Source organism: Triticum dicoccoides, chromosome 4B (genome assembly GCF_002162155.2).
Source record: "Triticum dicoccoides isolate Atlit2015 ecotype Zavitan chromosome 4B, WEW_v2.0, whole genome shotgun sequence".
Lineage (NCBI taxonomy): Eukaryota > Viridiplantae > Streptophyta > Magnoliopsida > Poales > Poaceae > Triticum > Triticum dicoccoides.
Window position 1 is genome coordinate 448797062 of NC_041387.1, and position 14479 is coordinate 448811540.

Genomic DNA, 14479 nt, shown 5'->3' on the forward strand with positions numbered 1-14479 from the left:
GTGGCACTCTATCGTGCGCACGGGGAGGGGGGTCTGGGGCTGGCTCGCAGACAGAGCTGGCCTTTTCGCTTCCGCCAGCGCTTCCGTGCGCCTCCCAGCGTGCTGGATTCGGCGGATGTATTTTCGGTCCAATCTGACGAAAATTGGGTCTCTGGGGCGGCTGGGAGGATTTCGCTTCGCCGGCGGAAAAAAAGGCTCATGGGGAAGGGCTACACCATTGGATACACTCTTTTTGTGTGTGTGCGTGTGGCTTTAAAGTCGTATATTGTGCGCAGATCGTGCATGAAAGTACTGCTCGTTCACGTGTTGTCGTAGCCTGAATGCTGAATCTATTTTTACTGGAGTACTGCTCGTACTCGTGTGGTGGACTTGACCTGCCGAGCTGGAGGGTAGTAGTACAACTTTTTTGCTTGCACGGGACGTATACTGGCTGGAGTAAGCTCGAAATGAACGCCCTAGCAAGGGCAAAATCACTGTTTTGACCCTTTTGGAAAAGTTAAGCAGGATTTGACCCCACAACGAAAGTATTTCAGAATCTGACCTTTTTTGATCGCGCCTGCAACGGGGGCGCTATGCACTACACTATAGCGCCGCGACTTATGGCGCCATGAGGCAGCCAACGTGGCACGGTCTGTCGACCATAGCGCCACCAACAAGGGCGTTGTACTTCATATCATAGCGCCACAAGCGGAGGCGCTATGGTTCATACCATAGTGCCCTCATAAAGGGCGCTATGCCCTGATTCAGGCCATAGCACCACACGCATACTTAAGCTCTTTCATGATTCATGACCGGGCGCTATGCTTGGCAGGAAGTTGATAAGTTTACAAGAATTTCACAGTTACGAAAACTTCACAGCAAGTCTACAATTACGACAAGTTCACATCAAGTCCACAATTACAACAAGTTTACAAATAGAAGCTAACTAAAGTGACAACTTCAATAGTTCACAAATACATTACTTCTTCCCCCTCGCCTGCCTCACAACCTTCTTCATCCCCGGCTCCACCCCGACCCTCTTCAACCTCCTCAGAACCTTCTTCGGTGCCGGCTCCTCCTCGTCCTCAAACTCGTTCTCGGACTCAACAACGGTCCTCTTTTGTTTCTTGTTCCATGCCTCCGGTGTATAACGGTTGAAGGTCTTCCTAGGCTTTAAGTTGAAGTGACGCCGCTCAATAGGCTGACTAGGCTGAGGTGCATCATCCATAAACCCCCTCAGGGTCATCTCGGCGGCCGCCTGAAAAATAAGGAATGTGTTTGAGTGGAATTGCATCCAGCAAGAAATTCAACATTTTGTTTGAGTAAAGATAAATCATAAAGTAACATATAGCTTGTTTCTGGAACACAATTCACAAAATACGAATCATAGCATCAACTTTGAAACATGCAACAAGCAATGTTCAGTTCATAACTCCACATGGTAATTAGCAATACATGTGGACTCTAGAACTACACTTATACATATATACGGGTGCACACATGATGATGGGAACATTCGTGTATGCAATCACAGCATGATGGATATTTTATATGCAAGAATTAAAAAATATATGGTAACACAGATTTCATACCTCCTCTTCAGAAGAAGTGGACCTCGACTGGGTGGGCATGTCGGCCTCGACAGTACGGCAACCAAGAAGATGAGCTAAGGAACGTAGCCGAGTAGCGCTACACTGTGACATTGCGAAATAGAGATTTTATTGGATTTGAACACAGAACATGTAAACAAAAAGCTCTCACAACATACCTTAACAAACTCTCTAAGGGCATTCTCAGAATCCCTGCCCTGAGGTTGTGCGAGTGCTTGGCCGGCTTCACTAATCTGGCGCGAGATCTCAGTACTTACTTACGAAGCCTTTGATCCCAAACAAGTTGGGGTAGGCTAGATATGAAACCCTTTCACGAGGACTTCCCAGGAGGTCACCCATCCTAGTACTACTCTCGCGCAAATGGGTTTCATACCCAAAAGACTGGCTAGTTTTTACGTTGGCTCGCCAAGCCTATCACAACCCTTAGATATGAAACTCTTTCACAAGGACTTCCCAGGAGGTCACCCATCCTAGTACTACTCTCGCTCAAATCGGTTTCATACCTATGGGACTGGCTAGTTTTTACGTTGGCTCGCCAAGCCTATCACAACCCTCCTCCTTTACCCGGGCTTGGGACCGGCTATGCCTAGAAGACATAGGCGGAGTTTGGCGCGAGATCTCAGTGCGCTATGAAAACAAACATGTCAACAAGAGAGCTCTAGTTATGTTGATACGTCGAAAGGGGCAAAACTTACAATAAAGTTGATCACAGGAGCGAATCCGGTTTGTCTGCCCTCTCTGATGAGCCTGTTGTACTCAAGGTTGGCAGTCCCTTCAAAACCTGTGGGCGCCTCCAATATGCCCTCCTCATAAGCAGGTGGGCATAACTCCACACGGGACTCGCTAAGAAACCAACGAAGATATTTGTCAAATGCAGCTTCATCGTACTCTTGGAGATGTACTTGTCGGTTATCATTAGCCACCCTCACGACGTAATTCCATTTCTTGATGAACTTGTCATGATATGACTCCCAGTTCTTGATCTTCTTCTGTTTCATTTTGTCCAAGCTTCATATTGACAATGACAAGTATTAGTAGCCTGAAATAGTATTACAATGCTAAAGACAGAAGATGCACTCTCACCCGTGAAGCGCGACATCCGTGTCCTTCCATTTCGGCGGTGTATCCTGAAATAATCCAAATTGGGTCATCACACGCTGTGGAAGGTGGAACTCGACTGCATATAAGCATATCAATGGGCACCGCATCAGCCAAAGATGTGATTCCTCCGTGCACTTCGGGTTCAACTGGAAATCACAGATGAAAGCAAAATTGTCCCGCGCTCCATATGGCTGCCATGTCACCTACAAAATAGAACAAGCAGGGAGACAATAGAAAAAATTGGAGCTAATGATAGGCATCTACTGTTAACATTTATGACAATGATGCAACATTAAAAAAACTCAGACAAACTGGGAAATTTCAATATTAACATGACAATTATTACCTGCTCGGAGGTTAGCGTGTCAAACTCATTGGTGTACTCCCTGTACATCCTGTTTGGGTCACCAGTGAACTCCGAAACCTTGTCCCACTTGTACGCCCATGTAGGCTTCCGTAGCGGGTTGTCATGATCATCCCAGGCGTCGTAACCAATCACTCTCGGTCGTCCAACTGAGAAGTGTTCCCACATCCAAACCGAAAGTAGGACCAACGGACCACCAATACTAGCTTCATCTTTGCGCCTACAACACGCCTCATCCAACTGCACAGAGGCACAAGCAGTATGATTAGAGAATGTCTGGAGGTGTAATATCATGAAAAAATATTTACAAGTGATTACCTGACGGTACAAGTAGGCAAGTGCCGCCGAACCCCGGCTCTGTTTACTATCCCAACCAGATAATGCCTTCAGCCACATCCACGGAGCGGTCCTGCCACCACCGTCAGCAAACAGAGTCCTCGAGATCACATACCACAAGTATGCGCGTGCATATTGTTGCACCGTCTCCTCGCTAGCATCATCAGGGCACTGGCTAAAATGTTCTACAATCCAAACATAAGTCACGCCGGCGGGGACTCTGTTTTTAGTCGGGTCTTCCGGCACCGCAGGAACCGCACCGATAAGCTCAAACATCCTAGCGCGCCAACCAGCAGCACCAGTGCTAAAACAAACAGGAACTCCCTCGATGGGAAGTGCCAGGATCATCGAAACATCCTGGAGAGTAACAGTCATCTCCCCAGTCCGGAGGTGAAAACTATGAGTCTCCGGCCTCCAGCGGTCAACAAGCGCGGTGATCGGCACAAGGGTTCATGCTTGGCGTCAACCGAGTGACAAGCTGGATGAACGGAAGGAGTCCCGGCCTCTCAATGTACTGTGTGTACCGCTCATCATATCTCATCTTATTGGATGAAGCCTCATGAGGCCTCAGGCGCAGGGGACAAAAGACCTGCAAAAATACAAGTTAGAACATTATAGATCCATGTAAACTAAGAATAAAACTAGAATAAATCAGTGACAAAATATTCAACTGTCCTGACAAATTCATTTGAACACTCCAATTGGCAGTAACATCAATGGACTAACAAGTATGAACTAGCATTATCAATATGTATTACATGTCTCTCATCCGCCATAAGCCGCCCACGGTGACCCTTATCATAATGCTCACTGAGAAGTGTCATCCTAGATATTTGAAAAAAAGAATCATAACTTTAATCATTCAGAACATACAAGGCAAAGGTGCATAATAAAATGCTGTCGATGTTAGCCAATTGTCATAGTAGCACCAATCTGTGTCTTGAGAAACAGCAAAGCTGCATTTAGCTAATTAGACTACTCTTTCAGCGGGTGTGCTTAAATACACCGCTACTAGCTAATCAGATCATAGCTAATGCAGTCATGCTAGGAATATTAATCCTTGTTTTAATTTTCAAGAGCCGCCCAAAATGTGTAAGCTATGAATGTTAGTATAAACTGACACAGCAAGGAAGCCTTCGCTTCAATGTGCCTGATCAGCCAAGTTTGATTTTTGATTTAGATAGAACCATGGAGCCCCTAATTGATTTCAGAAGATACGTTGGGAATATAGCGTGCTGGTTGCATACCAAGAAAATCCATTGTTTATACTAGCATAAAGTGAAAACTATGGGACAAAAAACCTGTTATTACGCAGCAGTACCCCAATATCTTTGTTTCATTCAGCAGACCCGCCAGTGAAGATGCCGAAGAGGGTCCTGATGGGCAGCAATGGCCGTGGACATCTACACCCCTGCTTTTGGCATCCTTCCTACCGCGTGAGCCATGCTCGAAGTGTTCCTAATCAGAGAAACAGTAAAGTAGTCTAGAATGCTTACTCAATACAATCACAATAATCCATACAAAACTGTAACATGATGATGAACTAGGGTTTCACCTAAACATGCAAAAATAGGGCCGATGTGATGATTTTGTCGGATGAAATTGAGGGGGTCGGAGGGGAATACCTTTAGGGATGGATGGGCGATGAAATCCACGAAAAAAAGCTTAAGCTCCAGCCGATTTTGAGTGAAGATTTGACAAGGGGAGAGAGGGGCGCCGCCGCCGCTGTCTCTGTTCGACTGCCCTCTGTTCGAGCGTGGCGTGGTGGGCCGGCTGCGGCTGCAAGGCAACGAGGCATAGCGCCTCAGGCCCAGGCGCTATTTGGGCCGTATAGCGCCTCCAGGCCCGGCGTTATGATACCCAGCTCTGGGCCCGACGGCAGGGGCGGAGCCAGGATTTGAGTATGAGGGGGGCGAATAAGATAATACTAGCTAAAGAGGGGGAAAGTTCAATATGGGCTGACCTAATGCGGTGTTGTCCATGTCCATGTTATGTTTGTATTAACACCGTTATTTCATGCAACACGAGCAAATCGAACGGTGCATAGCAGGTAGCACAAAAAATGCCCGCTCCGTGTGTCCTGTCCGTATTTTCCCCACGGTGCAATTTCCGATGCAACATTGAGATATCAAGTCATAACAATATATGGACAATTGAAAGTACTATATTTCTCCTAGATTAAATTTAGATCTATGGCTGTCAATAAGATCAAACCAAATTAAAAGATATGTTGTATAGTAGATTATTCTCTGCACTTTATATCCAAGTAAAATAGTATAAATTCACTAGTGGACTATAATCTGTAGGAAAAAAATTCTAGTGAGCTGTAATCCAGAAAACAACATCAAACCTAATTGAGAAAGGCAAATCTAGCCAGAAATTAATCCATTGCATGTTTATGCAAATATACTTGTTGGTGTATGACTATATTTACCTAGTTCCTTAGGGACTAAAATGTAAAATGTACACATACTATAGATGTATACAGAGAGAGGGACCGAAGAGAAGGGTCCAGAAATTTCCCCAAATCCTCTCCATGGTTCTTCCAATCCCTAAAACTATTCTCTCAAATCTTGCTTGATTTTCAAGATGGCATCGGAGCAGGTTGAAATCCACTGCGTTTCTTCTGTGATTTGAGGTTGGCGGTGCTGTGTTGCCGTCCAGATTCGCCAGCTTGACTACGGCGGCTAGGCGGTAAGCTTTGAATCATCAAGTCGCCCCTGTGTTAGTTGATAAGGAAACGAGAAGCTAGTGATGTCTTGCCGCATCTAGCCGCACTGCCGTCGGTATACAAATTTGTTAATCTGCAGGCGAGCTTCTTGCTGTCATCCGCCAATATACGGCCACTGTCTCCTCTGCATCTGACCATCTGTATGAGAAGGTGATAATAGCACCTGTGATTCCCTTTGGATTATTGCGATTAGTACTGACTGACTGTGAGCTCGTCAAGTCAAGCTTATCTTTGCTTGGTGGCCGGATTAAAATATTCTGCTTGTGTTGCATGTGTGCATCTGAGAGCAACTCATACTAATACATCTACTTGCCATTGTGTACGAGTGTGTTGCTGGTGGAGTGCTAAAACAAGTCCTGTGTGACTGGGTGTTTGTTTTGTCGTGGTGAACTATGGCATATCCAAGCAAGGATAAAGCAGGGGATTCTAGTGTGGATAAGCTATATGAAATTTTCAGCAAAATGTTTGAGCAGCAGCAACAACTCAGAGTGGTTCCTGAAGGAATCAAATATGCACTTGAGCCTAATCCAGTAAAGCTGGCTGGACCGGGCAATTACATCAGCTGGGCACGACATGCCCAGTTAATCCTGAGTTCTCATGGTTATGATGACTTGCTTAGTGCTGATGAAGGAAAATAGCTAAGTGACACTAGTGCAAAACAGGTTAATGACAGAGTGTTGGTCTGGTTATTAGGAAGCATGGAACCACCAATTCGAGAACAAGTTGAGACTATGACTACTGTATCTGAAGTATGGGCAGCTTTGGAGAAGCAGTTTGCAGGGAGATCCAATAAAATGCAAGGTAATCGTATTATGCGTGAATTGACAAACCTAAAGCAAGGCGCAAAGTCTGTGACAGAGTATGCTGGTGAGACCAAAAGACTGTACAGAGAACTGCATTATTATCATCCCTTTGAGCCCGTTGACAAACAAGACTTGGCTATTCATCATACCTGGTTTGAGCCATTTGTGAGCAAGCTCTTTCTTGATGGCTTAAATGAGGAATTTGACCTTCGACGCCAACTTATATTCTCAAAAACTGAGTGGCTTAGTCTTGATGATGTTATCTCAAGTGTGATAGAGGAGGAGACTCGGTTGGCTCAGCCTGAGAATGGCCTAAAGTATATAGATGCTCGTGCAGCCTTATCCATGCAAGCTCGACGTGCCCCAAAGTTTGTTGGCAAATCAGATAAAAACAAACTTTTCTGCAACCATTGTAAAAGGACTGGACACATAAAGGATGCATGCTTTGAGCTGCATGGCTTTCCAACTTGGTGGGAAAAAGGAAAGTCTCGACCAGGGGGAGTTCATGGAGCAAACAAAAAACAAGCTAACCTCACTACATCCAAGGGGGAGCTACCAGTGGTCGATGTGCGAGCTCTTGAGGATTTTACTTCCAAGCTTAGACTCTCAGAAGGCTCGTCTACTTCCCAGGATTCCTCTAAAGCTGAATCTAGTTTCTATATCAATTCACACCAAGGTATGAAACCTCACCAGACCCACACTTCTACAACACAATCAAACCCTTGGGTTATTGATACAGGAGCTACTAACCACATGACAGGAGCCTCAAATTTGTTCACTTCTTACACACCTTGTTCAGGTAAGGACAAGGTACGTGTAGCTGATGGATCCATGGCACCTATTGTAGGACATGGATCCGTTAGGTGCACTAAGACATTGTCCTTATCTCCGGTTCTACATGTTCCTAAATTTCCAATCAACCTCTTATCTGTTAGCTCTATTACTAAATCCCTTAACTGTAGAGGTTGGTTTGATCCTACCTGTTGTGCTTTTCAGGAGCTAGCGACAGGGAGACTGTTGGGGACTGGGACCGTGCATGATGGACTCTACTATCTTGATGAAGGAAGTGATGAAGTTGCTTTTGCATCATGCTTGTCTCCTAGCCAAGAACTGCTACTCCATCATCGCAAGCTTGGCCATCTATCTTTTGCTGCATTATTACGTATTTACCCCTCTCTTTTCAAGTTGTGTCCCAAGGAGCTCCTTGTATGTGATGCTTGTGAGTTAGCTAAACATACAAGGGGTTCCTATCCTAGTATAGGTTTAAGAAGTGCCAAACCATTTGAAATGATTCACTCGGATGTTTGGGGACCCTGTGAGGTTCGTTCCATTTTTGGGCACCGATGGTTTGTGACTTTTATTGATTGCTTTAGTCATTACACTTGGCTTTATCTCTTGAAGCATAAGAGTGATGTGTTCTTGGTTTTTAAGGATTTATGTGCTCTCATTAAAAATCAACATGGGGCAACTATTAAAACCTTGCGTTCAGACAATGGTACTGAATATATCAACAACGAGTTTGGACAGTTCCTTGCCTCAAATGGCATTGAACATCAAACTACATGTGTTGATACTCCGGAACAAAATGGTGTTGCAGAGCGTAAAAATAGACATTTGCTTGAGGTTGCACGCTCACTTATGTTTACAATGAATGTGCCTAAATTTCTTTGGGGGGAAGCAATAAAAACCGCTGCATATTTGATAAACCATATGCCTCTTCGGGTTCTTGGTCACAAGACTCCCGCTGAGTGTCTCTTGAATTCTAATGACTTTGTAGTTCCTCCAAAGGTCTTTGGGTGTGTGTGCTTTGTGCATGATTATAGGAACTCTGTTGGAAAATTAGATCCCCGTGCTCTCAAATGTGTTTTCATGGGTTATTCCCCCTCTCAAAAGGGTTATAGATGTTGGTGCCCTTCAGAGCGCCGGTTTTTTGTGAGCATGGATGTGACATTCCGTGAGCATGAACCATATTATGGCTCAACACGTGACACTGGCATTGCATTATCCCCACGTGAAGTGCAACAAGAAGGGGAGAGTAGTAATGTAGACTCTCCATTAAGCCCCATTCTTGTTTCCACTTCAAGTGGTTTACCCATTCTAGATAATGCTCAAAATCAGGGGGAGGAGACAAATAATGATGGGTGCAATAATGGTTCTGGTCATGGAGACACAGAAAATGCAATAGAAAATTCTTCATTTCCTTCACAAGACGGTGAGCTTCACATGCATGAGGACCCAGGTACTAACACTAACCCATGTAGTTCCGCCACTCCTATTAGCACCGCGGGGCAGAGTGAGAATCAATTATCTACCCTTGCTCCTGAAAATAATCTACCGATTGCTTTGCGAAAACCTACTAGAAATCGAAACATTCCAGGACACCTCAAAGATTATAAACATGATATTGCCAATTTCATTTCCTATGAATATTGTAATCCACCCTTCAAAAGCTTTATTGCCTCTTTAGACTCTGTGTCCATACCATCTAATTGGAAAATAGCTATAGAGGATCCAAAATGGAAGGAAGCAATGTTTGATGAGATGAAAGCCTTGAAGAAGAATGAGACTTGGGAGCTTATGGATCTACCACCAGGTAAGCAACCTGTAGGTTGTAAGTGGGTTTTCACTATTAAGCAGACCCCCGAGGGAAAGGTGGAGAGGTATAAAGCCCGTCTTGTGGCGAAGGGCTACACACAAACATATGGAATCGACTATGAAGAGACCTTTGCACCGGTGGCAAAGATGAATTCGGTAAGGACACTTATGTCATGTGCTGTAAACCTTGATTGGGATATTTACCAGATGGATGTGAAGAATGCTTTCCTTCATGGTGATCTCCAAGAAGAAGTATACATGCATATACCTCCTGGGTTTGAGTCCAGTCAAACCGGTGGAAAGGTGTTGCGCCTACGTCGTTCTCTATACGGCTTAAAGCAGTCACCACGAGCTTGGTTTGACCGGTTCAGACAATCCATGCTGAAAAGGGGCTATGTTCAAAGCAATGCTGACCATACACTATTCTACAAGCATAGTAATAGCAAGGTTGCAATACTGATAGTGTATGTCGATGACATTGTGATTACCGGAGATGATTCCACTGAAGTTGCAAATCTGAAGCATCATCTTGCACAGGAATTTGAAGTGAAGGACTTGGGAAAACTGAGATATTTTCTTGGTATAGAGGTCTCACGGGGGTCAAAGGGCATTTTTCTCTCACAACGGAAATATATCTTGGATTTGCTCAAGGAAACAGGTATGCTTGGTTGTCGACCTGCAGCTACACCTATTGAGCAAAATCATCGTTTAAGTAGTGATGCAGGTACACCCGTGGATCGAGAGCGCTATCAGAGACTTGTTGGAAGGTTAATATATTTATCTCATACCCGTCCAGATATTGCTTTTGCTGTGAGTGTAGTTAGCCAGTATATGCATGACCCAAAATCAGCTCATATGGAAGCTGTAAACAGGATCCTAAGGTATCTTAAAGGGTGCCCAGGAAGAGGCCTTTTATATACCAGACAAGGAGACTTACAAGTTGAGTGCTATACTGACGCTGATTGGGCTGGTTCTCTAGATGACCGACGCTCAACATCTGGTTATTGTGCATTTGTAGGAGGAAACCTAGTTTCTTGGCGAAGTAAAAAGCAAGGTGTAGTGGCTCGATCTACTGCAGAGGCTGAGTTTAGATCTATGGCTCACGGCATATGTGAGTTACTATGGATACATATCCTCCTAGCAGAGCTGCGGCTGTACAGGTGCAAGCATCTGATGTTGTACTGTGACAACAAAGCTGCCATTGACATTGCAAATAACCCTGTTCAGCATGATCGAACCAAGCACATAGAAATTGATCGTCATTTTATTAAGGAGAAGCTTGATAGAGGGATAGTTTGGCTACCGTATGTAACCTCAGCTAGTCAGGTAGCAGATGTCCTTACAAAAGGACTCCCCGAAAAAACATTCTCCATGTTTTGTAGCAAGATGAGTTTGTATGATGTATTTGCCCCATCTTGAGGGGGAGTGTTGGTGTATGACTATATTTACCTAGTTCCTTAGGGACTAAAATGTAAAATGTACACATACTATAGATGTATACAGAGAGAGGGACCGAAGAGAAGGGTCCAGAAATTTCCCCAAATCCTCTCCATGGTTCTTCCAATCCCTAAAACTATTCTCTCAAATCTTGCTTGATTTTCAAGAATACTAATCAACCAGACCAATATAGATATGGTTCGTATAAATCATACTAGTTGAATGTAATCCACGTAAAACACTAGTATACCTTCAAGATTGAGGAGCAGATGCAGATATCCAAGGACTTGGCAGTTGGAACAAAGGCATAATCCATGGCTGGCAACAGCATGACGACTGCGGCAAGCCGCAAGCAGCCAGCAGGCACGCAATGGAGCAGTCCGTAGATCGATTCTAGGCGACGACGGCGCAAGCAGCCAGCAAGCACGCAATGGAGCAGTCGGTAGATATATTCTAGGCGACGACGGCGGCTAGGTCTTTTCTCTACTACTTTAAAAAAACGTAGTGTTCCTCTCCCGTTTTACGTCCACCCCTTTGTCCATCCCCTCGCACCTCTGCAGCGATTTTCTTTCTTCCCGGGCTCCTCCCGATCAATCTTTGAGAATAATTTGGCAATCAATCTCTTATTTGGTAATGCATATGCAATTAATTTAGGGTAATCACGGGTAGTAATTAACTTTCCTTATCCGCATCGCTCGCGCACCAGCACAGCGAGAAATCACCATTATTGCCGCAGAAATTTCCTGTTCCCCTTCCCAAAACTCTTGGGACGTCCTCCCTACTTCCATTCCATCTACCCATACAGTTGAAAAAGCCAGCCAATTTCTCCTCTCTTTCCATCCAGATCACGATCCCCCTCTTCCCATCTCCCCTCCTCCTCTTCTCACCATTGTCCCACACCGCTGCTTTGGGGCACCATCCGTCGCCGCAGCAGCGAGCGCCACGCCCTCTGCAGATGTCGGGCCAACTGCTGACGTTTCTCAGGCCACATACTACTACGGCCGCGGTGCAGGTATCCGTTGGTTGCAGGTCAGGGCCCTCTAGATCGGGAACCAATAGTACTGGATGGATGTGAACTACGCTTACAATTGCTTGCGCACCGGCAAGGCAGCAAGGTATGCATGTGCCTCATCCTCTCCCACGGATTTTAAAATGTCATTTTTTATAACAAGTTGATGCAGTGTAGCAGGAACATCATATTTTATAGACACAGTCTGATCTATGTGCCTTGTCCAGTTTTTCCTTAGGAAACCATTCGTTCTGCGATCAAGAGCATACAATGTTGAACAATTATTAGTACTATGTATATATAACTTTGCAGTTTTGTTCCAGAATGTGTCCTGAACGCACTTCCAAGTTCCCGACCATCATCTCATATAGCCTCCTCCAATCAGATGGATAGCAGTGCAACTTCATCCAAGAATTGTCGTATTTGTTGACCGTTGAATATCCAAGACTAATGCACGTACAAGAAGCATGCAAACCCTGTAAGCAAACATATTTGATCACATAGTTTTTTTGTAAATTCAGATCATACTATTTATTGATCTCTAAGCTCTATAATAATGTTATCCTTATTCTATTTTTTGTGCAGACATAGGATGACAAAGAAATGATATCCAGGATATATTGTGTACTAACGTTTATAGAATTACATGTCCGTGCAGGAGGAGGTTATAAGAGAGATAGGCTAGGCCGTGATGACCAAGCTCATCGCCTTGGTATTGATCATGTTCATCGTGAAATAGATGGACACCATGTTCATCAAAGCCATTGGCGAAAAGGGGAAGTAGCAACAAGGATGAGTCGCTAGGAGCATCCTAAGTTTTGTTTTTCATGTTAGGTTTTGCTTCTCCCATTGCAACGCACGGGCATATTTGCTAGTCGTTGTATATATGCCCATATAATAGCGTCCGTGAGAACTTTCAGTTTTTTTTTTTTGAGGGAAGTGAGAACTTTCAGATTTTCATAATACCACGGTGGCCTCATCCAATGGCCTGAACATGGGCTGGCTTCGTGGGCTTAGATACATTAGGATTGGGCTTAATGAAGTGATTAATAACTAGCAAATAGGCCCGTGCGTTGCCACGGGAGAAAAATAAATTAGATTATGCAAATTATGCAAGGATGAGATACAGACTTTTAAAATATCACTTCATAAAGTACATCAAAATCATGTCATGATGAGATAAGAGACTTTTAAAAAGTCATTTCAAAAACTGAAAATGTGATGGTCTCATGACGACTTTATTTCCTAAGGCGTCACAACAAAATGTTTTTTGGCTGAGCAAACTGTATTGATAGATCCTGCCTAAGGTAGAATGATGAATGATGTGTCTCGACTTTAGCTAGCGTCGTGGTGTTTTTCATGACCTGTAAAACTATAGTACCACAATAAACATAGATATGTATGGAAGTAAATTAGACATTTAGTCATTTCATATAGCTTACAAAAACTAACCCATTGAAAAATGTGTCATTTTTTTGGGGATCAACATTGTAAAGAACACATAAATCCTTTTTTTACCCGGTGTGCGATGAACTAAATAAAATAATAAAATAACTTCTCCGGATCTATGGTTTGTTTTGTTCGTTATTTACATATCTGTTTCAATGGATCTGTTTGAATTTTTTTGATCCTTTTCTAAAATTTCATGGTCATTTTCTCCAGTTCCCAAAAGCGTGTTGAATACACAAGCATTTTCTAAGAATCATGAACATTATTTTATTTCATGAACATATTTTTAGAAATCGAGAATTTCTTTATGACATGCAAACAATTTTCTAAAAATTGCGAACATTTTGATTTCCCGACCATTTTCTGAATTCACAGAAATTTTATGATTTCTCAAAAAAAAAGCAAAACTCACAATCTTTTAAAATTTTGAAATCCCGAATTAATTTAAAGACGAGAAAACAAAATCGGATATGAGAAAAAAAAGGCAAAAAAGAAATAAAAAACAGGAGTTTTTTAAATCAAGAACATTTTATGCTTTCGAGAACATTTTTGAATTCACCAATGTTTTATTTCTTAACAAAATTCGCAACCTTTTGAATTTTTGAAAATCCCTAATAATTAATGTATAGAAGGAAAATCACAAAACAGAAATGAGAAACGAACAAGCAAATTGCAAACTGAAAAAAAACAGACGCCTAGGCCGGCCCATTAACGCGGGGGAGGGTTCGCAAAAAACAGAGAAAATGTGGTGGAGCCTAGGATCGAACACAGGTCTCTTACCTGGAGGATTAAAGCATTAGCCACCGCGCTACACCTTCCGTTTGGTTACATGAGGATATCACTTAATAAGAACCAAATCCAGCGCAACTTTGAGAAAAACTGAACCGTTTTTTTTACTTATGGGTGGCATGGTGGGTAATTTGTATCAACTTTAGGGGTAATTCTAATGACGTACGACCAGAAGCACTATTTGCTTTATTAGTAGGGGAAGATTAACAACACGGACATTAGCACGTTACGTATACCAGTGCAGAGTTGGGGGTGCGAACGCTTGGGGGGGTCTAG

General features: G+C 43.5%; 2 protein-coding genes across 3 annotated transcripts; one reads left to right on the top strand and one right to left on the bottom strand.

The window, feature by feature from the left end:
* Nucleotides 1–781: 781 nt before the first annotated feature.
* LOC119290812 lies at nt 782–1985 on the bottom strand. The gene is made up of 3 exons (XM_037569460.1): nt 1748–1985; nt 1572–1673; nt 782–1237 (listed from the first exon to the last, which is right to left on the bottom strand). Exons 2-3 carry the CDS (start codon nt 1608–1610, stop codon nt 959–961), a joined length of 318 nt encoding a protein of 105 aa, XP_037425357.1. The 5' UTR covers nt 1611–1673; nt 1748–1985; the 3' UTR covers nt 782–958.
* Nucleotides 1986–5833: 3848 nt separating this feature from the next.
* LOC119290813 lies at nt 5834–8459 on the top strand. 2 transcript variants are annotated; one of them, XM_037569461.1, is made up of 2 exons: nt 5834–7723; nt 7921–8459. In XM_037569461.1, exons 1-2 carry the CDS (start codon nt 6820–6822, stop codon nt 7962–7964), a joined length of 948 nt encoding a protein of 315 aa, XP_037425358.1. In that variant the 5' UTR covers nt 5834–6819; the 3' UTR covers nt 7965–8459. The 2 variants fall into 2 exon arrangements, with proteins under 2 accessions (XP_037425358.1, XP_037425359.1); XM_037569462.1 differs by having other exon boundaries at nt 5839–7600; nt 7921–8458.
* Nucleotides 8460–14479: the final 6020 nt, after the last annotated feature.

Excerpts from the sequence above, each read along its gene's own strand:
- LOC119290812 (XM_037569460.1), bottom strand. The coding sequence starts at position 1,610 with ATGCCCACCCAGTCGAGGTCCACTTCTTCTGAAGAGGAG. Across the intron at positions 1,238-1,571 it reads CCACTTCTTCTGAAGAGGAG|GCGGCCGCCGAGATGACCCT; the intron begins GTATGAAATCTG and ends CTTATTTTTCAG.
- LOC119290813 (XM_037569461.1), top strand. The coding sequence starts at position 6,820 with ATGGAACCACCAATTCGAGAACAAGTTGAGACTATGACTACTGTATCT. Across the intron at positions 7,724-7,920 it reads TTCTTACACACCTTGTTCAG|GAGCTAGCGACAGGGAGACT; the intron begins GTAAGGACAAGG and ends TGTGCTTTTCAG.